Genomic DNA, 26,485 nt, shown 5'->3' with positions numbered 1-26,485 from the left:
CGTGTTTGGTGGCAGCTGCGATAAGGAAGCGGAGAATCCGGCTCTGGCGATTACCTGGACCAGAAGACGTAGTAGCGGAAGCGATCCGAAATGCGGTCACCGGCGGATACTACAGATATGAAATCCAAGAAAATAATGATTGAAACCATACTCCCTACTGTACCAAGGTCAGTGTTGGTAAAATCACACTCAAAGCACACTCATGAACCGCTCCTGCGTGAGCAAACTCGCGCGCGATTCTGAATCATTTTCTCACGCGCGAGATTTTCATGCAAAATCTCGCTCTCGCGAGTCAAGCGCCGAAATCTCGTTCGCTTGTAAAACGAATCCAAATCAATTTGAACGACATCCAATGTTGTTGTACGATAGGTTTGCTTTTGTTTTATCATATAATCCTAAAAACATCGATGTAACTAATAAGAATACCAAGAAATAAAGCAATGAGTGAAATCGCGAGTCAACTCATGCATGATTTTTTCAGCGGTGAGTTTGGCGAGTCAAGAATCGCGCATGAAAAAACTCAAGCATGAGATTTGAGAATTTGAGTTTTTGAAAAAAAGTGTCGCTAATCGAAAAGTGTCGTTAGTCAAAACGTCGCTATTTGGTTTGGTGCTGGCGCCATAATATTGCCGTCGCGGTTGAAACCCGAAGTTTCCCCGCACGCAACAATCGAATTTTCTCCAAATCCATCCTGAAATCCATACATTAAACCTGATCTGGCGGATCTGGCCCTCTATCCGGCGTACTTTGCCCGACGTAAAGCGGAGCTGGTATACTGTAACAGCGCACCACTACCGAAGCTAGGACCGATGCGAAAAATCCAACTTCGCTAGTCGAAAACTCTGATTTTCAACTGGATTGATATTATGCTTTTGGTCGAAATACAAAGTGACCGAACTTGCGAAAATTGATTTTTAACCTACTTAGAAATGTCGCAACTCAATTTGGATTAGTGCGTATTGTTGCTCTTAATTAGCTTAATGATGCGCAACAGAAAAAATATATTCAAATTTACTTCGCAGCTGCAACTTCGCATGTGCTTCTAGCGACGACTTCGATTTGGTGGTGCGACGATAATATCCTGATTGATATTTAATATTCAATAGATTCAAATTGGTGTTCCACAGCGGTGTATGAAAAAAGTTAACCGTGCACGATAGTACGCAGCCCAAAAGAAGCTTTTATTCCCGGGAAGACGTCAAGTCAACCTGTTTTGACGTCTCACGTCGAGTCATCAGGTTTGTTTACAAATGTATGCTGTCAGTTCCACGCACAAACAACATGTGCTCCGTCGTTTAGAATCTGATTTCCCTTATTTTTGTTGAAATTGTTATAAAAACCAGCTGTTGACCGTAATATTGATAGGATTTGTGCAGGCACGATGGGTAAGATTCCGCTTTTCCATGAATCGGACCAGGAGGATGACGGCGAACAAATCGAGTTCAAAACCAACAAGAGCTACGCCAAGCACTACGATGAATTTCGTAAGAAGGAAGTTCTGGGTCAATGTGAGTACCTGTTTTTTTTTAATAGTTTTTCCGGTATGGAACTAATTTTTCGAAAATTTTCAGTGAAAAATCTTGAATCCGAGGGCGAATCATCGTCCAGCGAAGATGAAACCACGGACGAGGAAGTGGTCGATCCGGAGTTCGACAAGGAGTTCTTCCGGACGCTGGCCTATCTGAAGCGGCGAGATCCGGCCAAGTACGAGGAGAAACCGCAGTTTTTCGAGAATGTAAAACCCGTGGAGGAGGTGGCGCTGGAGAAGCGCAAGAAGAAGGAGAAACCAATGACGTTGAAGGATTACGAGCGGAAGGTGATTCTGGAGAAGGGTGGCGTGTACGAGGACGAGGATGAGAATCCGAGGCAGCAGGCGAGGCCTGAGTCGCCGTCGCTGGTTCAGCAGCAGGAGCAGATAAAGGACGAGATCAAGCGAGCGCTGAGCAGGATCGACACGGATGATGAAGACGAGGATGAGGGCAAAGGAGGATTGCTGAAGGAGAGGAGTAAGAGCAAAGAAGAGAAGGAGCGAGATCAAGCGAATTACTTGTCGTGGTTGGCGGATAAAAAATCGAAGGAAGCGCCCACTGAGGAAGTGAAACCATTGGAGCCGCTGAAGGAGTTCTGGAGCAGTAAGTCGCTGTCCAAGGAGGATGCGTTTTTGAAGGATTACATCTTGAACAAGCGATTCGTAGACAGTTCCGGCGAAGTTCCCACGTACGACGACATTGTGGCCACTTCGGAAGATGAGGAGGAGTTGGAGAAGCAAGAGGAGTACGAACGGCAGTATAATTTCAGATTCGAGGAACCGGATGCGGAGTTTATAAAGAGATACCCACGAAACGTGGAGGAATCGGTTCGTATCGAACGCAACAAGCGAAAAGAGCAGCGACAGGCGTTGAAGGAACGTAAGCAGCGTGAAAAGGAGCAACAAAAGCGCGAGTTGGAAGAACTCAAAGCAATCAAGCTGCAGGAGATCAAGGATCGGATTCAAAAGTTGAAAGAAATTGCAGCAACCGAGAACATGAACATAAATGAGGAGGAACTGGAATCGGATTTCGATCCGGAAGAACATGACCGGAGAATGCAACGGATGTTCGATGAAGATTACTATGGAGTCGACGAAGGCGACCAGAAGCCGGAGTTTCCCGATTTGGACGAGGAGCTTGGAATCGAGAACTACGATCGGGAGAAGGTGGACTCGGATGAACAGGAGAAAGCAGACGACGATGGCCCGTATTGCGAGGATGATGACTTTGTGATGGATGCCGATTACGAGGAGAATCAGAAGAAGAAACAGGATAAGAAAAACTTGGAGGAAGAACTACTGGAAGCAACCGGCGGCAAAAAGAAGAAGAAAGGCAAGAAGTTGTCCAAGTTTGCGGAAGTGTTGAAGAAGGAGAAACCTCTGTTCGATCCGGAAGATGAGAAAACCTATGGCGAGTACATAGATGAGTACTACAAGCTCGATTACGAAGACATAATCGGAGACACTCCGTGTCGGTTTCGGTACGTGGAAACCGTACCGAACGACTTTGGATTGAGCATCGAAGAGGTAAGTTGAAAAACTTCTGGAGTTTACCTAAACATATAGAATTATTCAACATTAAATGCTCAAATTCATTGCAGATTTTGATGGCTAACACACGAGAACTGAATCGATGGGCCAGTGTCAAGAAGACGGTTCAAATACGACCAAAATATTCAGAGCTCAGTGAAATCGAAGTGTACAAACGGAAAGCTCAAAATGAAGAATTAAAGAAGAAACTTCTTCCCAGCTTGTTCAAACAACAAGAACGTGAAAGGTAAATATTGAATAAGTAAGTAATAGATGATAGAAACAAAAACGTTTTTTTTCTTGCAGCGATGAAGACGAAGAAATCAAGCAAAAGAAAGTGAACACAATCACTGAGCTGGACGTTGAAGACTCCACAGATAATGTCGAGACTGCTCCTGCAGAAGGTAAAAAGAAGAAGAAGAAAAAGAAGAAACAAGTACTTGAGCAAGAGTCTACTAGAGATGAGCAACCGAAGGCTGTCCCCGAAACAACTGAAACTCTAGACACGAATAAAGAATCCAAGAAATCTAAAAAGAATCGTAAGAGTAAAGAACAACACCTTGAAGAACCAACTGAACTAAACAGTACGGAAGAAACCCCACCAACAGAAGACAAAAAGGGCAAAAAACGGAAACGAGATAAAGATGAACCGCAGACAGCCCAAGAAAGCGTACCACATCCGGAGAAGAAACCTAAAAAGTTCAACAAAGAGCGCAAACAGGGCCATTTCAGCGCGAGCCAGCAAGCGCCGTCGAACGTCACCGATAGTCGACTGCGGGCGTTCGGTATCAACCCGAAAAAGTTCCACAACAAGCTGAAATATGGCGGTGGCAGTCAGAGCCAACAAGCGGCTTCTGCTGGGGAGCAGCATGAAAACAGGCATCATGGCCAGAATGGAAAGTTTAGCCATAAAGGAGGAAAGTATAAAAATCAACATTGGAAGAATAAGAAGCGGAATTTCGGGAAATCTTAACCATCCCGCTTGGTCTAAATGTAAAATTGCTCTGTAAATAAAAATGTGTTTTAAATGTTCAACCAGATAGTTAAACTATTAATAACATACCTTTTGAAAGTATTCTCCAGTACGTCCGAGCTTTCATTGTATTACGAATTCCTCACTCTACTGGACCTCTTTCGCAGCTAGCATAAGTGCGGGATCATGAATAAGACTGCGATTTTGCATCGAATCATGTTGGCGTCTTCTGCGCACTTATTCATTTTTAAGATGGTGAATAAGTACGCAGAAGACACCGACACGATTCGATGCAAAATCGCAGTTTTAGTGCAGTGGGAAATGTGCAATATATAAAACTTTCAAATTCTTCAATTTATTAAACGATTGCTATTTCTGGGCAGCATCCATTTGTTACGTAACGCTAAAATCGGCATTTTTCGACCCCCTCTCCCCTTCGTAACGCTTTTTTGTATGAAACTTCGAAATTTTTAGTATGGACTGTAACGCTCGACAATCCTCCCCTCCCTCCCCCTCGAGCGTTACGTAATTTGTGGATGGCGCCTTATGCAAAAATATGTCCTCATCGTCCTCTTCTCATTGTTTTTACGAACTTAAGTAAGGCGAAACATGTAAGCATTCCCGCATATACGAAACCATACGAAGTGCTCGACCACCCTTTCGGGATACAATTCGAACAGTATACGGTCCATTGTATATGATGGTCTATTAGGTTTCTTTTTGATTTTTTTTGAATAGCAACTTTGTTTTTGAGGATCCACCCTATAGTGAAAAGGTCATTAAGAGACAGTACGCAGCCAGCTGACGACTGACAGCACTACTGAGCTTTTTTCTGCTGAGATCATCGTGAGGTCGTTCACGTTCAAGCTTTGTTGGTGAGAAAGATTCGAGTCGAGTTAGCGAGTTAGCTTGTGAGTCTTGTGTCGTGGACGTCGTGTCGAACGTTGTGTGGTCGGTCTAGTTTTGTGAAAGGTGTTTTTCCCCGTCGTGAAAAAACAGTTTTCGTGAGTTTTCCATCGTATTTCCGATCGTCAAACAGTTGGAAAATGGATTCGCAAGCCCCCGTCCATCATCGTTAACGACTAGGCGCGCGCTACGGAGGTGTTTCTCAAAGGCTCAAGGTAAGTGAAACGAGGCTTTTTTGCCTTCTTTGCACACAAGGGGGAGATTTATAGTTCGTGGAATTCCACGGTGGAATCACACAATGAACTCACCAGCAGTATCCACGACAACGCGGGGCAAAGCAGGAAACCTTGTAGCTTTATTTGGGCAGCTTTTTTGCGTTGCATTAGTGTGCGTGTGAGATCCAATATAGTCCAGTGTTGCCAGAGTTTTGCAAACATACATACTTAGACCTTCATAATCATTAGGGTGGGCTAACGTTGTATGTAAAAATATAAAATTGGGTTGTTTAGTGAATAAAATATTACTATTTTCTGTAGCCTAATCGAAAGAGCTAATTTTTCTGAGTATAACGTGATTTTATTGGATTCAAATACCTTTGTTTTGATGGTTAAATTAACAAAACAGTTTTAATTTTCGTGGATAGAATGACAGTTCAATTGATAAAATGACAGTTCGACCCGAACAAAAAAATTTCCCCATACAAACTTTAAATGCATTTTAAAAATAGTTCCCGGACTCCAAAAATTATGAAATTTTGGATTTCGACTAATTTTCGGGCGGAGAATCCGAATCTCAGATAATCCGGATACCCCTAAAGAACCCAATTTATCTGATTCAAAGATTTTTTAGATGCTATTTGAGATCCCAAACAACTGTAAAATTTGCGTATGGTTGGTTTAGCCTACATTTTGCGTATCGCGATTAAAGTTTGTATGGGTTTTTATATTGGAAAACATATTTCTGTATTTTTCTTGAAAGTTGCTCAAAACTGTCTTATATTATAAACATATCCGATAATGTAAAAGTATAGCTTAGGATGTGTCGGAAAACTTTGTCGAAGACTACGAAGCGATCCGATGCATGTGGAAAATGGTATACTGTAGTGGTAGTCAATTCCAGCCAACAAGTTAAATTATTTAATTGAAATATAAATTGAATGATTAAATAAAATTATTTTATTATTAATGTTCCTGGCTTGCTGCTTCGCGTTTCAGGCGGTTGAACAGTTCTGCCACCGTTTCAAATGTTCTAGCGATAATGTCCATGTCGTCCGCAAAACACACTTGGAATCCACTACATTTCCCGGCAAGCTTGAAGGCTGCTTTGTCAACGAAATTAAAATCCCCTGTTCTGTTTTCAAACAGGATTTCATCATCATCATAAGCGATGCTCTTGGACACAATCTTCTTCACTGTCTAACTCATATTGGCACATATCTTCATCTGAATCAATATGAAAATCCACCTGTTCAGATTCCGACGATATTTATTTTTCACATCACAGTGTTTCAAGCTTTGAAAATTATTGTCACCAGTTAACGTTGAACAAATCGTCATCATCAAACATTTGAAAGCAGTTTTTTCGCTCAAAACAAAAGTCTTTGCTATGAAAATATATTCACTGTACAGGCATACCTCGATAGTACGTACACCACCGCTTCGTTTAGTGTACGTACTATCGAAACGTACGTACTATCGAATCACAAATTTTTATTTCAAATTTCATTTTCAAATCAAAGAATGTTATTTCTAGAACGTCAGGATTGCCAAAAAATTACATGTGGCCTAAGGGTCCGTTTATTAATTACGTAATTTTGCTTGTTTAGGATCCTATCTTTATTGGAAAAATCTTTTTGTGCTCTGGGAATGCTTCGTAGAGGCATCTCGTCTCTGGGAACTTATATTGGTTTTATTGGAATTATCTTTTAGAACCATCCAAACTGGTCTAGGTATAATTAAATCGATCTAGATCAGTTATATCTTGTTATAGCAACATTCTAGAAGTATTTTCTCCTGCAATATTTATTGCCGTGATATTTTCAAAATCTTTTGAACATTGCTCTTTCTAGTACACCTCCAAGAGCTTATTTTTTTTTCGAGAAGGGATTCCAAGAGGTATCCCGGAGCTCTTGGAGGAATCCCGGAACTCTTGGAGGAATTCAAGGAAAAAATATTTGATGAATCTTAGAAAGAATTCCTGCAGGTATCTCGGAATGAATTTCTGGAGGAATCTTGGAATGAACTCATGGAGAAATCCCGGAACGAAATTCCTGGAGGTATTCAGGAAGAAATTCCTGAAGAAATTCTGGAAGTCCCAAAAGTATTACAGAAGAAATACTTGATAAAGTATCGGAAGGAATCTCTGGATTAATCTTTGAAAGAGACCCTGGAATCTCATTAGGAATCGCAGAAGAAACTCCTGGAAGAATCCCTAAGGAATTCCAGAAAGAATTCCTGGAGAAATCTCGGATCCAACACCTAGAGGAATTTCGGAACTGGAAGAAACTTGAAACTTGAAGAAATCCCTAAAGCAAGCGAGAAAGCGAAATCCCACAATTCCGGTTCACTCCGAAACAATTGAATTGGTACAGCCTATAGGACAATGCAAGCCGCGGTTGCTAAAGATTTTTTTTTCTAAGTTTTCGATGTTTTGTGACCTTTTTATTTACGTTCGGACTTCAAGAGATTTCTTCTAGAATTTCTCAAGAAGTCCCCGGAATCCTCCAGGATTTTCATCCGAGATTCTCCAAATAGTTTCTTTTAGGATGTCTCTGGATTTATTTTTTTGACCTTCCAGATGGTATTCCTGGAAATTCTAGCAACTTCACCCAGAATTTCTCTAGGAGTTCTTTCGGAAATTGTATCAGAAACAGTGTTGGTAAGCTCACACTCAAAGTACACTCATGAGCCGCTCCTGCGTGAGCAAACTCGCGCGCGATTCTGAATTATTTTCTCACGCGCGAGATTTTCATGCAAAATGACGCTCTCACGAGTCAAGCGACGAAACCTCATTTGCTTGTAAAACGAATACAAATCAATTTAAACGGCATTCAATATTGTTGTACGCTAGATTTGCTGTTGTTCTATCATACAATCCAAAAAACTTCGATGTAAATAATAAGAACACCAAGAAATAAAGCAATGAGTGAAATCGTGAGTCAACTCATGCATGATATTTCGGCGATGAGTTTGGCGAGTCAAGAATCGCGCGTGAAACAACTCAACCATGAGATTTGAGCATTTAAGTTTTTACCAACACTGATCAGAAATTCTTACCGAGATTCCTTCAAAATCTCCTTGCAACAATCTGTAAGGATTTATTCCTGGAATTTCATACGAGGTTCTTCCCGGAGTATCTTCTAGAAATTTTTCAGGAATTCCTTATCAAACCTTTCAAGAAATCCTACAAGATCCCTGACAAGAACTTCATTCAGTATTCAAAGGTTCTCCGAGATCCCTCCAGGAACTTCTTCTTTCTTTTTTTCGGGAGCTTCTTCTGATTCAAGTATTCCTTCTGGGATTCCTACAATAATTTCACCAGATAATCTTTCCAGGATTCTATCGGAAATTCCTTCCGGGATTCCTCCGGGAATTTCTTCTTGGTGACTGTCAGGAATTACTTTTCAGGAACTTCTTCCGGAATTCCTCTTAGAGCTTCTTCTAGGAATTCTTTCAGAAACTGATTCCGGGATTTCTTCGAGAACTTTTTCCAGGAATCATCTAGGAACTCTTTTTTGGTTTCTACCAAGAGCTCCATCAGGAATTCCTGCAGACCCTTCTGGAATTTTTTCAGATGTTTGTAATAGAAATCCTCCTGGAGTTCATTATGAATTTTTTGGAGTATTTTGTTTTTGGAATTCCTTATGTAGTTTCTATAGGATTTACTTGAATAAACACAGGAAAAAGCAACTTAGTTATAGCTCCCTCTTAAAGGAATTCTAGAATAAGTTTGTGGAGAAACCACGGAAGGAATACCTGGAAGAGTTTCAGGAAAAATTACTTATGTAATCCTAGAAGGAGTAATGCTGAAGGAAATAATTTCTACAGAAATCCATTAATCTCTGAAAGAATCCCGGAGAACTTCCTGGAACAATTCTGGAAAGAGTTTTTGACGGAACTCCAGGCGGAACCTCTTAGAAAAAAAACTCCTGGGAAAACCCCAGAGGGAACTTCTGAAGGAATCCAAAATAAACTTCCGGAAGAATTTCATTAAGAGCACACGGAATCCCAGAAAAAAAGTCTACAACAAATTTGTGGACAAACCACGAGGGAAGTCCCGGATGGAATTCTTGTGGAATCCTAGAAGGAACTCCATGAGGTGAGCCACCAAGCCACCATCAAGTTATAAACAGCACACACACGCATACCCCCCATTTTGAATTAAATCCAACCACTAATGCGAGATCTGACGATTTTTTAAGTCCGAATCGTAAATAACAAAGCCATGCAACGTCAAAAACTAAGAACCTTTTCCTTAGCTGCCGCGGCTAAGTGCCCTACGGTACTCGAAGTTGTTTAAATTTCCGAATTCATGAAGAACTGTCAAATATGTTACACGTTTCGCAAAAAAAAACGTTAATTGTTGGAAAACGGAACAAAAATAACAAGTAAGTGAACTGAAATCAATGGTTTGGATAAGTACCTTGATGGGTTTGATTCATGTTTTGCAGAGCAATGTTCGCCGAGAAAGTAATTGTTTTTATTACCACGCAAAATAGAACCATCATGTGCCTTTTTATTTTATTACAACGTTCTATTGGTAAAGAAAGCGTTTATTTAATAACTGTGCAAGTGCTTATAGACTACTAAGCTGAGAAGCAGTCCTCCCCAGTAGGGATGTAACGCCAGAATGATGATGCCAGGGAGAAAATATCTCTGTAAAGCGAAGAATACTGCAATCATTACATCAAACGTACTCGTTCATGCCTTTCATTTCGCTACATTTTAAAACTGTTTAATACTGAAAATCCGTGTTATAGGAGTCTGCATAATACAAATTCATAGTATCGGAGTCTCTGCTATACGTCTACTAATGATTCGAACTCATTTTTGTAGATTAAAAACTAACTTAATTTTGGTGTACGTACTATCGAGGGTACGTACTATCGAGGGTACGCACTATCGAGGGTACGTACTATCGAGGTACGTCTGTACTCCACATGAGGAGTAGAATGCAGTGAATATATTTTCACGGTCGATGTTTTGATTTACTGCGAGCAAACTGCTTTTTATTTTCCGAAAAATTATGACGGATGCTTGAGCCTTAAACGAGACTTGTATTTCGACAATGATTTTTCATAAGGGCCTAACTGACTTGATCGATTTCTCTTCGTCAACTCTCTCTCTCTCTCTTCTTGGCGTAACGTCCTCATTGGGACAAAGCCTGCTTCTCAGCTTAGTGTTCAATGAGCACTTCCACAGTTATTAACTGAGAGCTTCCTCTGCCAATGACCATTTTGCATGCGTATATCGTGTGGCAGGCACGAAGATACTCTATGCCCAAGGAAGTCAAGGATATTTCCTTTACGAAAAGATCCTGGACCGACCGGGAATCGAACCCGTCACCCTCAGCATGGTCATGATGAATACCCGTGCGTTTACCGCCTCGGCTATATGGGCCCTTCCCTTCGTCAACTCTATCTTTCGCTAATAACTTGATCAAAACGAACAAAATCATTATTCTTTCTGTTTCTATAGCAAGATGTAGTCATCTTCTTCAAATTACAACCAAAAAAGTTTGGGAAAACTCGATACACATTCTGTAATAACACAAAGAGAGGATCGATGAAGAGAAATCGAAAATGTCAGGCCCTAATGAAGTATCAGTGTCGATTTGTTCAACATTAAATTCAAAATTGCAAGGATTTTGTTTTGTGAAAACCGTAGGTGTTGCGAAGAGGCATTGGCTGCACCGACTCTTTTAGCAGATAACTATAAAGCAAACACATGATTGCTATTGGACGGACCTGCTACAAAGCTGCAAGTATGATTTATTCAGTCAAGGTGTTCAAACGAATCATTGGCTTTTTGCTTTTCAATGATTGTTTGCCTCGCGTTTTTGAAGTGATAAAAATCTGTCAATTTTGCAGCAATGCAGCAGAAAAAGTATTATTGCAGTCACTGCGAGTGAGCAAATAGGATGATACTTTTTCATACGAATTTTCGCTTTGGTTGCAGAGAATTAAAACTTTGAAATTTCGAGTCACATATCCAACATGGCTGCCGATGCTGATGATACCGTAAAAAGCCTTAAATAATATTACAATAAATATAAAATGAAACTTACAAATTCGGTGTAATTATAGTGGAAATATCTATCTGGTGTCCAACCGTGACCTCCTCACTAAATAATTTAATTACATTGTCTTTTGTCATCAGCCGTCAAGCATTGTCATATAGGAAGCTCCTAGGGTGTGCATGTAATTGAAATATTGAAATCTAAAGAGCGCAATTATGCGCAACAGTAGGAACGTACGTACAGATCAAATTTGACACGACCGAAACGATCGACATAGGTGCTAATTCTGTTTCTATTCCCTTTTGTTTGGGCGGGAGCATATTTTCTTGCCTTGCGAGTGTCACTGCGGCTGTATGACTTGCGGGCGTACGATCGCCACCGGACTCTAATAAAAGATAAGCGCGACAATATCATTCTTGTGTAATAAACACGCGAAGTTCTTATTAGCCTTTGTCAGTCATAACTTAGTGAATGTGATCTAGCATACCCAAGTGGTGGATACTTCGAAACAGTTTCTGAATAGGTTTAAACACCGGGTGTCCAAAATATATACTTACGAGGGTCCAAAATGTATTGAGGTGTTCAAAACAGTGAAAACTGATGCTTCAGAAATCAGTTATTTCCATCAATTTTTCAGTCAGCAATGGCTTTGTGGGTATTTTAACGGACAATGGAGGATTTTACGATCACACTAACATAATCATTATGTGTAACATCCTCTGAATCTGTTTGATTTTGGCTTAAATTCAAACTAATGTTTTCTTTCGACCGTTACCCCACATTTAGGAATTATTTCCAGCAAATAAAATTCCTGGGGAAATAGTTCATAGGTATATACTGCCCCCACTCGCATAACAGTCCCATTTGACTTTTCATCACTTTTGAGTTAACGTTATGAATAGTCATCATTTTTGATGTACTTCCAAAAACAACAATAAAAACCCGATTTAATCCACCTATGGTGCACAGAACCCTTCTTAGACTTATTAAAATTATTGTAGTATTATTTGTATTTAACATATTTGTTTTGTGGAATTGACCAAAAGTTCTAGGAAATATTGTGGATTTGGCATCTAGTGGATTGGTTTCTAAAATAGCATCATGGACCATGGACTAAACTACCAGAAATGCCAGACACTTCCTAGAGTCTTGTATGGAATGTTTAAAAAATAGCTTACATATTCTGGAATTTTGTATCTTTTATTAACTGCTAAAAGATCTTGAATCGATTAACAAATGGGTAAGAAAATCAGCGAGATACACTTTGTCTAAATCAGTCAATTAAATTAGCTCCGAAGTACTTGGTATTCATGGTTATGGTGTAAAAACGACAAAAATGATATATCTACTAAGTTAATCAGTTTTGGCATTAGCTAGTTATTTTGGCTGTCTGGTTCTTCAAAGCTTTCATTTAACATATTGTTAGTTTCCATAAAATTCCTGTGTATTTGTAATTTGTAGCTTTCATTTGATGCTGAGAGAACTCAAATCGATTGACACACGGCTGATTCATTTATTATGAAGCATTTTGTCAAAGACCTCTTAAAAAGTTAAGTTGTATTACTCCAAAGTACTCCCCGAAAGATATCTCGGTTACAAAATGTCCAATCGGAATGAAATTCAAAAGCGTTCTTCTAGGGTGCAGTAGCTTTCGTTTCGGGCCTTAAGAACCCGAATCGGTTGATAGACGGCTGAGAAATTTATGGTGATACACTTTGTCAAAAATATCTAAAATAATTAAGTTGTACTACTCCCTAGCACTCTTTGAAAGATATTGCGGTAACCGAACGTCCAATCAAAAAAAAATTCAATAGCGTTCTACTAGGATGTAGTAGCTTTCGTTTGGGGCCTTAAGAACCCAAATCGGTGGATAGACGGCTGAGAAATTTATGGTGATACACTTTGTCAAAAATATCTAAAATAATTAAGTTGTACTACTTCCTAGCACTCTTTGAAAGATATCTCGGTAACCGAACGTCCAATCAAAATAAAATTCAATAGCGTTCTACTAGGATGTAGTAGCTTTCATTTGCTTCCAAGAGAACTCAAATCGGTCAACAGACGGCTGAGAACCGTGAGTGACATTTTTTTGTAACATACATACACACACACGCACATACAGACATTTGCTCAATTCGTCGAGCTGAGTTGATTGGTATATGTGACTCGGCCCTGCGGGCCTCGGATCGAAAGTCGGTTTTCCAAGCGGTATTTATACCCTTCTTATGGGTGTAAGAAGGGTAAAAATACGAAGTTTTATGTCAATGTGTGAAAAAAATACCAAGTTATGAGCATCCCATATCATAAGTACCCGCATAACAGTCCCATCATGGATTTTTGTGTTACGTAACATAAAATGAACAACTTTGTAGTGATTGTAATATTTTTTACAGTTATATATTCATGTGCAAAGCAATCTGTGAAAGTTTCGAGATGATCGAAATATTTTTCAAATTTTGGCGATTTTTCAAAGTTTTATATGGAAACAAGTTTTCAAACTTCAAATGCCGTTTTCTCAATTGGGTTGTTTAGTGAATAAAATATTGCTTTTTTCTATAGCCTAATCGAAAGAGCTCATTTTTCGGAGCATAACGTGATTTTATTGGATTCCAATACCTTTGTTTTGATGGTTAAATTAACAAAACAATTTTAATTTTCGTGGATAGAATGACAGTTCAATCGATAAAGTGACAGTTCGACCCGAACAAAAAAAATTCCCCATACAAACTTTAAATGCATTTTAAAAATAGTTCCCGGACTCCAAAAATTATGGAATTTTGGATTTCGAATAATTTTTGGGCGGAGAATCCGATTATGAAATAATCCGGATACCCCTAAAGAACCCAATTCCTACTTTTTGCAAATGGGACTGTTATGCGAGTGGGGGCAGTATACATTCTAGCAAAAGTTCTTTGAAAAATCCGCACAAGTTTTTGATGATTTCTTTTCCCCAAATATGCTCGTTCTATAGAACTAATACTAAAGTATATAAAGAATACTAAAACCAGTATTTGCCTACATTTATAGGTGCCTCTCAAATGACTTTTTTCATGGTAATGGTTAGCCTATACAAACGAAATTATGAAGAATGAGCTGTCGCATGGTGCACTTTTCAGCAAAACCGGAATCGTCCCTACCTGAAACGTCCTTACTACAGGTTCCGCCGGGGTACCCCAGGTCTTCCTAGGTAGGCCAAAAAATAGTTACTGTACGTCGCGTGTGTCCTAATTTTGAACGGTGTGAAAGAAGATCGCTATTGTGGAAGGATTAACCCCGTGTCGGGACTGTGTACGCTACAATTCAGTCCACAAGAACGACTGTATTCACCACCTGAATTCTGTATAAGCTTGGTTGGTAGGCTCGCATACACCCCGACATTTGGGTCTCGAACTGTCACTCTCGACTGCGGAAAATCTCTCATACATTGTTGAACGGTCGATGGTTTCGATCGGTAGTATCTAAGGCAATTGTGGACCAATTGACGTGCAAGGCTTCTCTCTCCTAACGGCCAGTATTTAAGTATCATAGTTGCCAACAACTGTGGTGCAGCATGCAACAATCTCTCATGATAGGATTGAACAAGTTTCCTGGTAAAGATGTGATGGGCTAGCAGAATTGGTGGGTGCTTCTCATCCTCCGGCTCCTGGGACTGGTTAAGCCTTTCTCCGATACGCAAAAGTCCAAACTCCTGGGAAATATAGGGACAGAACCACGTTAACGACGATTTCGAGGATACAGATAACCTCTTGGATAAAGCTTTCCATTCTTCCGGGAACGACTCCATTTGAACTCGGCGAATGAGAACTTGTTTGGCGCTTTTCTTCTCGGTGATTGTTAGAAATTCCGTTTTCGTCCTCTGGTTTCGCGGCAACTTGAGTAGATCCATCAGTTTCAACCAGAAAGCAGTTCGACGGTGCAGAACATCGAACGTATCTCTTTACTGCCTATGATCGTATAACTGTCCCATATGAATAGGAAATCCAGCAAATATGGGACTGATATGCGATCACAGGCAGTTTACGTGTCTCCAAACAATGGCATCCACCTGACAGACCTTGAATTTTGACACTCTATTTGCGATAAATGTATCTGGTAGGGTAAATGTACCAATAATGGTGCTATTAGTGGCTCCTTGTACTAAAATAATTCAATAAGATTGATAACACCACAAAATAAAAAGTCTGAAGACGTTAATCGGTAGCTTTTCACTTACATTTGTTAGAAAAAATGTTAAAACCATTGTTTATTTCAGTTTTTGCTGATAAATTACTTGCACCAACTATAGGTACACCGTTCCTATTGTGGAGGTAAAATTTAACATTGGTTCCTATAGTGGCGCATCCCATTGAAATCTTATGGAACCCACCATTATAGGAACACTACCACCACTATAGGTGCAAAGAAGCAAAAAAGTTAAGGAAAATAATTATTTAAAATAGGCTTTCCGCTAAATCCTGAACACAAAACTGAATTGATGTTATTAGTTAGGTATGATACATCTATTAAAAATGCCATTTGCAAGCTTTTTGGTCGAAATAGTGCTAAATTGCCACTACCACCACTATTGGTACTACCTCCACTAAGGGAGCTTTTACCCTATCAGAAGGCCGGCTCCAGAGGCACGTTATCCTCCATTTGGGACATTTCTGCCATCTCCATAATAATAGCCTATTTCATCATCTACCTGAGGGAAAGGGAAGGAAACAAGGATAAGGGCAGGTAGGGAAATAGGAAAAAAAAACCCTGGAAGAGGGTACTAATGCATAAGCGTACCACAATGGGTTCAAACAGCGCCCTGAAAAGGGCACTGTAATAACGCATAAAGCGAAAGAGAGCCTATAGCTCTTTACCACAGCGGGTTAAGAACAACAGAATATCCTGAAGATTCAGGTTACTGAAGTCAGTTTCACTTAATAAGTGTTTACCGAATACTCGGAAACGCAGTTGCGCAAAAACTGGACAGTTACATATCAAATGATACGAGTATTCCATAATGATCGGATTCACAGCTATCACATGCAAATGAATCAGGTTGATGAATATTCGCCATGTGATAGCTGAGCCGGCAGTGACCAGTCAATGCTTTGACCAGCATGCTGCAATTCTGCTTTTACAGATTTGTAAGATACTTCGCCACCCTTGGGGATGGCTCAGTACAATACAATTTAGTTTGACGACATGACTCCAAACTATTCCAGTATTGTCCGTGTTGAGTGGCAGCCCAGGTGTGAATCTGAAGCTTTACCCAACACTTCGATATCGGAATAGTTGGCTCAGGGCCAATGAAGTCATGTGATGCTCCAGTGTGAGCTAACTCATCAGCCATTTAATTTCCAGCGATGGAAGAATGGCGAGGTACCCATACAAGGTCAACAGCGACAAGCGATAACTATCTTCGACCTAGAGTTGGCCGAAGCAAGTGCTTTAATAGCAGCCTGGCTACATGAACAGAAGTATATTACTTTGCCCATTACGTGCTGCTGAAGTGCTGATTGCACTCCGCACATAAGAGCAAAGATTTCGGCCCGAAAAATGGTGCAGTGTCTACCACGTGAGTAAGACTGATACAGCCTTTGCTCACGAGAATAAACACCAGCACCTGCTCGACCTTTGAAAAGGGGGCCATCAGTATAACATACGATGCCGTCTGAAATACTTCTTTCCAGATATCCAGATGTCCACTCTTCCCGGGAAGGGAATTTCGTGGAAAATGTCCTATATGAGAAATTACAAGCAATTGTAGGATCACTTGGAGCAAGGAAAATTTTGTCCCAATGCACCAAAAGTGGAAACAACGAGGTGTGTTGATGTGCGGTTCACAGGAGTTTCCTATAGTAGACCGAGTACTCGTATACGGTAAGTGCTTCTTGTTTGAGATGAATGTGTAGTGGGGCAACGTCAAAAAGAACTTCGAGCGCTGCCGTGGGAGTTGAAAAGAACGCTCCAGGCATCGCCATGAAGCACAACCTTTGGAGATGGCCTAACTTTGATTGGATCGTTCTCATTTCGCCCAGCAGTTGTGTAAATCCATGTGATATACTTGGGTTTTAGACCCCAAGTTGTACCAAAGGTTCGCCGGCATTGCCCGAAGGCCATACAAGCTTTCTTGATTCTGAACTCAATATGAGGTGTCCAGGAAAGCTTGGAATCAATAATGACTCCAACGTACTTTACCTGTTCAGTCACATCGATTTCAGAAACAAAGAGACGCAAAGGTGGAACACCATTACAGTTTCGCCCTTCCGTATAAAGAACAATAGATGTTTTACTCGGATCAACCGAAAGGCCATATTGGCGACACAAATCCTCAATTACCTGCAGGGCGCTTAGTATCAGGTCGAAAAGGGTGCTGTTGCACATACCAACTAACAATGTTAGGTAGTCGTCGGCAAAACAATAAGTAGGAAAACCGCTGTTCGCGCACATAAGAGCGTCTGTACTGATCTGTCGGTATCTGATTAATCACTGGAGTTCCACAATTGATAATCACTGAATATTACGCGGTCTGTCTGAATACTTCGTTTATTGGTCGAAATAATCGGGTCTGGTTTACACGGAACTTGGTTGGACTGTCTGATTTACTCCACAAGTACTTAACTTAACACAGTAACTGTATTTCGAGGACGGAACTATTACAACGGACGCGGGACTTGTAACACGATACGATATGGACGGATACTTCGACACAAAAATTATATTGATACTCTAATACTAATGGATTAATACTGATTTGGACTAGAACATGGCAGTGGTTAAATACGCCCTGGCCAAGTTCGCAGGGGTTGACGGTATTAAAGTGAAGGAGTTTCATTTTGATTATTGTAATATAGAGTTCTTTAGTGAAACATACAGGGGATAGACAAAATGATCGGGACAGGCAAAATTTTCACTTTTCAAAAAATGTTCAGTTAGCTGTAACTTTTCAAAAAGTGCATCAAATATTCTCAATTTTTTACTGCAAGTTCTTCAACTAGTTGTGTATTAGTGAACAAAATTTGGAAAAGATCGAACAATTCTTCACAAAGTTATAAAGATTTTTGATAATGGTAAAATTATCAGATAGTCAACTTTGAGCTGTTATATCTCCGGATTCAATTGACCGAATGTAATGAATTTTTGACCATTAATGACTTATATAATGAGCTATGAAAAACCATTGACTTAACTTAATATTCTTAACACGGAAGAAAATTATAACGATTAGATTATTTTTCTAATAAAACACCAAATTATCCAAAACATCAACATCGTTTCAAAATTTAAGATGCAAATTATAGTTCATTTAGTTTCCCTCTAATTGACTTATATATAAATGCGTTTTGAAGGAAAGTAACAACATAGCCGCCAATAAATTGAAAAAGTAATGGGATGCATATTAAAAATAGACCAATTTACTAAAAAATCGTGAAAAAAATAAAATCGCTATAACTTTTTCGCTTGTTAAAAATTTCAAGTTTAGTCAAATGTTTTCCTGAGTTTATTATATAAGTTATGAATGGACAAAATTTCATTGCAATCGGTTCATTGAATCCGGAGGTATAACAGCTCAAAATTGGCTATCGAATAATTTTATCTTTTTCAAGAATCTTTATAACTTCGTGAAGAATTGGCCGATATTTTCCAAATTTTGTCCACTGATACACAACTAGTTGAAGAACTTACAGTGGAAATTTGAGAATATATGATGCACTTTTCGAAAAGTTACAGCTAGTTGAACATTTTTTGGAAAGTGAAAATTTTGCCTGTCCCGATCATTTTGTCTATCCCCTGTATCACCTTTTAAACACTTTAATGCGCCTCCAACGGTTCATCACGAACCGGCTGCTGCAGATGGAGTATGGCTGATCATATGCATCAGACATGCTCGATAAACAGGAGGAACCGCCGGGGCTCAGTAGAGTCTATTCCCAAGCAATAGTTCCAAGTCGGTTGGATTTGAGAAGGTTTTGATGATCGTTACAAATCCTAATAAAAGTATTATAGGATTTGTGACAGGTTGTGGTACCTTTTATAGCCAGCTGACTTCAAAATGTTGTTTGGGCTCTATTTCCCACGTTTCTCGGTTGATTTTGATTAGTAATTTATTAATGTCATAGTCGCTTTTTCGAACTTTTACAATGTTGAAGGAGATTTGCAGCACTTAATTGTGCTGATAGATTCGAAGCTAACGTGCGAACACTTAAACGCATTGTTGACGTCAATGCGTTCGACGTGACATTTTGGACAAAAACTGACTGCTTTATATTAACTGAACAACGTTACTTGTGTATGACTAGGTTGACATTTCTAGGCTACGCTTGAGAAAATGACATGGTTTATGTAGGTAGGACCGATAGGACAGTTGAACGAATTTTAATATTTTTCATAGTATTTGTAGGGGGATGAATACATAATAGTTGACATGCAATCTTTATTATTTTGAAATTTTATTGCAATTAACTGCCCTCCCCCTGGATATTCAATCTTGACGCGATGGGAGGGCTTAACCCATTAGCACTTTAGTGCCAGTTTATTCACCACTGCTTGGACTTTGAGCTAGATATATCTGGTTTACGAGTTGAGCGCAAGTGAAGGAATCGGCCGTAAGTGCTAATGGGAACCAAAGGAGTATCCGTTGTGCATTTATCACAAGTTCAAGACAAGTTATAATTCAGCTTGCATAGACCTAATCTTTGTATTCATTGAATTTTCTCCAATTTAACAATAATTGTTAAATTTAACGTAACGCAAGAGTGAGTAGGGGAGGCCTCTGCGTTACACTCATCATTCATTACTTGAAATCGAAAGTACACAGGACAGGGGACGCTAGGATAAGTTGACTTACAGCCTTACAAATTAGATTCATTACAATTAGAAAATTATGGACTGATTAGGTAAAGATAAAACTGTTGATTATAGGAGTTATATTTGTATTTCTTATTTTTATGGGTTTTGTGAAATTATAAAAGTTGACAAATAATCATTATCATTTTTCAGTTGACTGAACTTTTTTGTTTTTATATCTTAGACGGAATTATTTCACTGATCAAAAAAGCAGGAATTTAGTTAGGACTTAGGACGGTTGACAATGTAAAGGGTTACGATGGATATTATATTTCTTTGGACTGAGATGATCACAGATATGCAGAAGACGACTAGCGAAATTAGGAACACAATTTGATACATTATTGACTATATTTTGACAAATAGGGTTTGACAAATTTCTTTACAATATCGAATGGAAGCTCAAAAAGTGTTATCTAACACTAATATGAGAGTTATTTGGGGATGATGCTGGTGCTGTCAATGACTAACATCGGTTATTGACACTATTGGTAATCAGCTTGAAATGATTTTCAGAATGTATTATAAAATAATTGAGGATATTATCTGAATATTGCTCGGGGAAGCTGTCAGAAAAACTAGTTGCCCATATCGGCTAAAAACGCTAGCTCTGGTAGCTGTCTTCGAATAATTTTCAGAAATATCAAATGTTTAAAAATTAGCTACGACACATTTTTTTTTTCTTTTTGCTCTTTATATATTTCTTAAGAATAGTACTCTGAAGGCGTTGAAATAGACATAGACACCCTTTTTTATCTCTGAATGTTGTCCAATGACCTCGGAGATTTTCGATTATTGTAATATTGTTCAATTATCAAATCATCTTTGGAGCTTCCATTCGATCAAAACACTAGTGCGATGGGAAAAGTTAAAAACAGTATTTTAAAAGAAAACTACTACGACCTAATGCTAATTACTACACACTTTGCTCAAGTTGATCGTCTAGTCCATCGTGAGTATTAGTCCTAGTAGGGGGAAAGTTGGAAAAGGGTCCAGGCTTTGCTATCAGCTGTCCTGCAGCTCCACCTGGTCACTCTTCAAAAAAAAAAAAAAAAAAAAACATGGCAGTGGTTAAATACTGTTTGGCTGACTATTGAACCCTTTGGTGCATTGTACTGTGTGATGAATGCGCTTATGTACATGATCTATTATTACTGATGGTTACAATTGCTGCATTGTTGCATTTTACTGAGCGTACAGACAAACTCCTCTAATGCGGCTCAAAACCTTATTTCAAGCTTAAACAACCGCTATTATTGAGTTGCCTCAATAGCGTATCTGCTACGAGATTCCACAAAAGTGGTGATAAGACTCCGCCTTGGGGGCATCAACAAACACTCAATTTCCTAATCCCTGCTAGACGCAATATTGAGAGGAGATATCGGTTTTTGAGCATTTGATGAATCCAATTGGAAATCATTGGAGATATACCATGACTCCGTGTGGCTTCCAATATGGCATCGAAAGGCACATTGTCAAAGACACCCTCGATATCTAAGAAAACATCCAAACAAGATTGCTTTTGGGCGAATGCTTTCTCAATATCGCATACAACCTTTTGTAAGAGAGTCATAGTGAACTTACCAGATTGGTTGGCATGTTGGTTCACATGAAGAGGCACGTTGGCCAGATGAACATCACGGATGTGATGATCCATAATGCGTTCTAAGCATTTCAGAAGAAAAGAGGTCAAACTGAGAGGTCTGAAACTCTTTGCTTCTTCATACGACGCACGACCAAGTTTCGGAATGAACTTCACAGTAATATCCCGCCAAGATTTGGGAATATACCCTGTAGCAAAACTGCAAACAGGTAGATTTTTCAAAACATGTTTGAAATAATCAAATCCCTTCTGAAGCAAAATAGGATAAATCCCATCTGTCCTCTGTTGTCGTGGTCTCCCGTGCCTACGATCTTCACGCCCATTCAGGTGCTCATCGAAGTGCTGCTTCTACCTTTCGATCATCTCACGTCCGTCCTTATCCCTGCATATTTCGGCTCGCGGCACGAAGCCGTTGCGGGATGCCTTGAGCATCTGGGAAAACTTCCGTGTTTCATAGAAACGGCCCAGCATTTCCCCCCAAAGAGGCGGGTCAGCTATTTCCGCCTCTGTCTGTATCGCTCCACATTTTGTGCTGCAGCCTGGATCAACTGCTGCTGGCTGCTCTGACTGTACTCCACCAATCTTCTAGAGAATCCGCATCGAGCATATCCTCATCCGGCAATACTGCCTCGAGATTCGTCGCGTATGCTGTGGCAACATCCGGTTACTCCAGTCACTCTAGATCGTACCGAGGCGTACGTATACCGTACGTTGTTGACCATGGCGAGTTTCTGGCTCGTTTTTATCATCATCAAATAGTAATCGCGACGATAGGTTCTGACGTCGATAATGTCGGAGAAGTGTCGTACATCAATCAGAACGTAGTGATCTCCAAGTGTAAAGATAAGGGAGGCTGTGCTGAAAAAGGTGCTACGAATGACTTTGCGATTTTAGCCCGTAAACACCCGGGACGATCTACTTTTGGCAAAAATGCAATATCTTCTCTATTTTAAAACATTTTACTTTGGATTTTTTTTATAGTCGAGGGGAATAGTTGTGCTAATTTGTGCGTAGTACCTCCCCCCTTTTGCTGGTAGCCGAAAATACGAGGCTTTTTTTGAATTTTTTATAAATTCTCCATGTTTTTTGCTCAAATTGCATCGTTTTGCTAATCATCAATAGTTTTCACTGATCCTGGACATGCAATGTATTACTACTCATCATAGTCTGGTGAAGTTTTGATCCCAGAGATATTCTAAGGCCTCCAAAGTACTCCGAAGTTTGTATCACAAATCCAACATGCTATACCAAATTTTATTCACGATGAATCATCACAGAATCATCACATAGTCTACGGTGTCCAGAAAGCCTCAAAGCACTCCTAGAAAATACATGAATTTGGTGATCTAGGTCATCCAAACTACTCTGAAATTCATTTTCTCAAGATCCACAACATCTGCCATCATTTGTGTTCACTCTGCTCAAGAAATGTAATCACGTTGATATCCACTAGACCTCGCAATGCTACGAGCAACTCGATATTGTGGTAGTTGGACATTCCTTGAAATACAAATGGCCTCCAAAACACTTTGAAGTTTGGGTTACGATATCTACATACTGTATTATGCTTAAATTGTAAAAAATATTCGATGAATGTACACCTCATCCTTTTTTTACGTCCATGCTTGGCTAAGCGACAAAAAATTCTACCGCTAAGACAATGAGCAAACTCAACAGTTTTATATTTTTTTAAACATCTTCGTGATTATCAGAAGTGTACAAAAATATAAAAATGTGTATTTTGATCATTATTTTGTCGGTAGAATTTTTTTTCGCTAAGCCAATAGTGGACGTAAAATAAGGTTTGGGTGTAGTCTACATATACTGCTGATGGACCCTCAGTGCACTACTGTCATGCTTTTGGTACATTCATGGGATATTCCAGGCTTTCCAAACTATTTTGGAATTAGGACCTTCAAAGTCTACAGGCTCTACTCTTGTTTTTGTTGACTATCGGCATATTTTTTTTTCACGATTGCGTCTGTTGCACCACATAATATTACGAGTATCTCTCTGTGTTGCTAGCTATTCAGGTGTCCACTGTTGTCACATTTATGTACACATGAGAAATGGGAACCTCTGGTTCTGGGACTCAAATAGAGGGCATCTCCGGAGCGTAATTCCTTCCTCGAAAGCTGGTGCGCAAAAGACCTCTGACTGCTTCCTCCCACGGTACCGTTTAACAGCCCACGGACGGACGACGATGACAACGACACGACGTCGCCGACCGTCGTCGTCCATGACGGTTCTGATTGTTAATGCGTGCGTGTGCGCAGTACGCGGGGGAGTTGCATTGGAATGCATTCGTCCATTTTTGTTCCGTCGCCGTCATAATATGAGCCTTAAACAACAGCCGCATGCGCACAGCGGATTGGAGGCAGTTGTTTTTGCTTTGGCTTTGCATTTGTGCACTTTGCATGCATGAGTTTATTTTTCTCTCAAATTGCAACTAATGCGATGGAATGTTTTGTTTCGATTAATTTGCGCAGTTGGGCTGGTGTTTATATTAACAATTGATTGAATATCTTAGACCCATTCAATGAACAATGTAAAGAAAAAATCCCAGGCTGGATTGATGTTTATTCTTGTGGAAAAATAATATTTAGCATTACAATGTGCAAATAGCTAAATTGGTTTCTCTAAATTCAAACAACGATTCAATTCTGCTAAATCTAGAAGTGTGAATTGGTTACAAGAATTTTGTGATGATGTTGAAATGTTGTTCAAAAAACTTGTTTTAAAAATGTAGCAATAGAAAAAAACCCCCAAATTAATCCACCTAGAGGTAATAGTGCCTTTCTCGTCGTATATGTTCTTACGATCTTTCCGTCGACGTAAGTCAAAGTGTTCCTGAATCCTGATATTTTTTAAGAAAAGCAAGCATTTTATCAAAGCCATCATTGAATTGACTAAAAACTTATTGATGGCACATACTCCGACGTTGTGTTCAGCGTAAAGACAAAGCTGAATAATATCAGATTTCTCAGTTGACTGCTTGAGTACCTTCACTAATATTGGGGAGCTGATCAATATCAAGACGATACTAACAAGCTAAGATATAACTTTTTACACATTCACAGATCACTTTGCGGTCTTCGATAAAGTTTTTTCTGCACATTCTAGGTTATATTTTATTGACCGTTAAAAACAAGAACATAGTGAGTATAGTGAAACGTCTGTTTGTATGTGGGTTTAATATGTCAAGAATTTGTTCTCTTACACATATTTATCGCTTGCATTGATTTTATTTACTTTCGTAGTTCCGGCGAAGCATCAAACGCTGGTTGTGCAACCCTACCAGTAGTCTTTAATGTGGTATGAGCCTATTTTCTAGTTAACCGTTCCTCAGGTTATTAAAAAAGCCGTGATGTGATGTATCGCATGGTACATTTGGTTACTTTCCGGAACAGGTTCCGGAGCACCACCGGGTCTCCCGAATATAGTCTGAAGCAATATCATTGCTAACGTACATCAGGTTACCTAAAAAACCACGATTTGATTTATCTTATGCATGGGTACCAATCACTTTTACATTTGACCACTTCCAGTGGGACACCCAGAACTAGTTTCGGGACACTACCGGTTGTCTAAAATATGATCTGAGGCTATGTTCTTACGAATCGATCATCGTGTTATCAAAAAAGGGTCTGCAGTTGGCATAGTGGTTAAGGCTATGAATCGCCAATCCGGAAACGGCGGGTTTGATTCCCGTTCCGGTTGGGAACATTTTCTCGACTTCCTGAGCATAGTGTATCATTGAACTTGCCTCACAATATACAAATTCATGCAATGGCGGGCAAAGAAAACCCTTCAATTATTAACTGTGGAAGTGCTTTAAAGAACACTAAGTAGAGGAGAGGCAGGCCAAGTTCCAATGCGAACGTCGAGCTATAAAGAAGAAAAAGAAGTTATCAAAAAAGCTGCTATTTGATGTACTGTCAAACCCCGCGTATTCATCACTCTTTAATAAGACACTTTTTAACTTGTACCCCGCTCATTCGAAATTTGTTGAATTAAAAAAATGATCAAATGTCTCAGTGTAATACACTGTAAATACGAATGATACGATATTGTGATGTTACTTACACCCGCAGCGGCTCCTCGTGCAGCTGCTACTTCCGAAAGTTCTAATTTGGTGCTCTCCGACCAACAATCCGAAGCCAACAATCGTAAAATGTACAAGCTATCAATTCGTACCACCACAATATCTGTGAGATTTGTGTTCAAAAACAAATCATACAATCTAAACAAAACTAAAATAGAGTTAGTTTATCGAATTGAATGTTTACACAGGTAATTTGACAGCAATCATTGCCGAATCAGCGTGGTTTTATGGTACGACACGCATGGATTTGATTCAATTTCACATTTACAACTTTTGGTTCACATTTTACCACTTACCGATTGTCCCTGATGTGGTCTTAGACTAGTTTCATGCAAATTATTAATCAGTTCTCCTAAAAAGTCGCAAATTGATGTAATGCATGTATTGGTTTGGTTCATTCGTGCATTTCGCCAGTTCCGGCGAGGCACTCGAATCTGGTTCCGGAACACTACTGACCTGAGACTATTTTCTTGCTGACCGTTCTTCGCGTTATCGAAGAAGCCGTTATTTAGTGTGCTGCGTGTATGCGTTTGGTTTTTTTTTCTACATTTGACCACTTCCGTCGGGGCACCTGGAACCGGTTTCGGCACACTATTGGTTTTCCAAAGTATGGTCTATGATTTTTTTGTTAATCGTTCATCAGCTTACCTAAAAAGTAATTAAATGTGTCGAATTTATGGGTTTGGTTCTCCTTTACATTTGACCACTTCCGATGGGGCAACCGTTGTCCCCAATATGGCCGGAAACTTTTTTTTTGTTAAATCAAGATGCCTTAAAATC

At 39.6% G+C, this 26,485-nt stretch overlaps 2 protein-coding genes across 2 annotated transcripts in view; both read left to right on the top strand.

Annotated features, from left to right (window-relative positions):
* Positions 1-1,243: 1,243 nt before the first annotated feature.
* LOC109409721 (protein KRI1 homolog) lies at positions 1,244-4,094 on the top strand. Its single transcript, XM_019683212.3, has 4 exons — positions 1,244-1,508; positions 1,572-3,055; positions 3,130-3,305; positions 3,365-4,094. The coding sequence occupies exons 1-4, from the start codon at positions 1,382-1,384 to the stop codon at positions 4,029-4,031; spliced, it is 2,454 nt and encodes an 817-aa protein (XP_019538757.2). The 5' UTR covers positions 1,244-1,381; the 3' UTR covers positions 4,032-4,094.
* An 845-nt stretch (positions 4,095-4,939) lies between these two features.
* The window catches only part of LOC109411467 (death-associated inhibitor of apoptosis 1), a 78,211-nt gene continuing 56,665 nt past the window's right edge, over positions 4,940-26,485 (top strand). The window contains exon 1 of the mRNA XM_019684995.3: positions 4,940-5,152. The gene's annotated coding sequence lies outside the window, so the exon portion shown is untranslated. The remainder of the gene's footprint in view (positions 5,153-26,485) is intronic.

Source organism: Aedes albopictus, chromosome 2 (genome assembly GCF_035046485.1).
Source record: "Aedes albopictus strain Foshan chromosome 2, AalbF5, whole genome shotgun sequence".
In the NCBI taxonomy this organism is placed as follows: domain Eukaryota; kingdom Metazoa; phylum Arthropoda; class Insecta; order Diptera; family Culicidae; genus Aedes; species Aedes albopictus.
The sequence above is the reverse complement of the archived record's forward strand: the minus strand, read 5'-3'. Positions and strand labels throughout refer to the sequence as shown.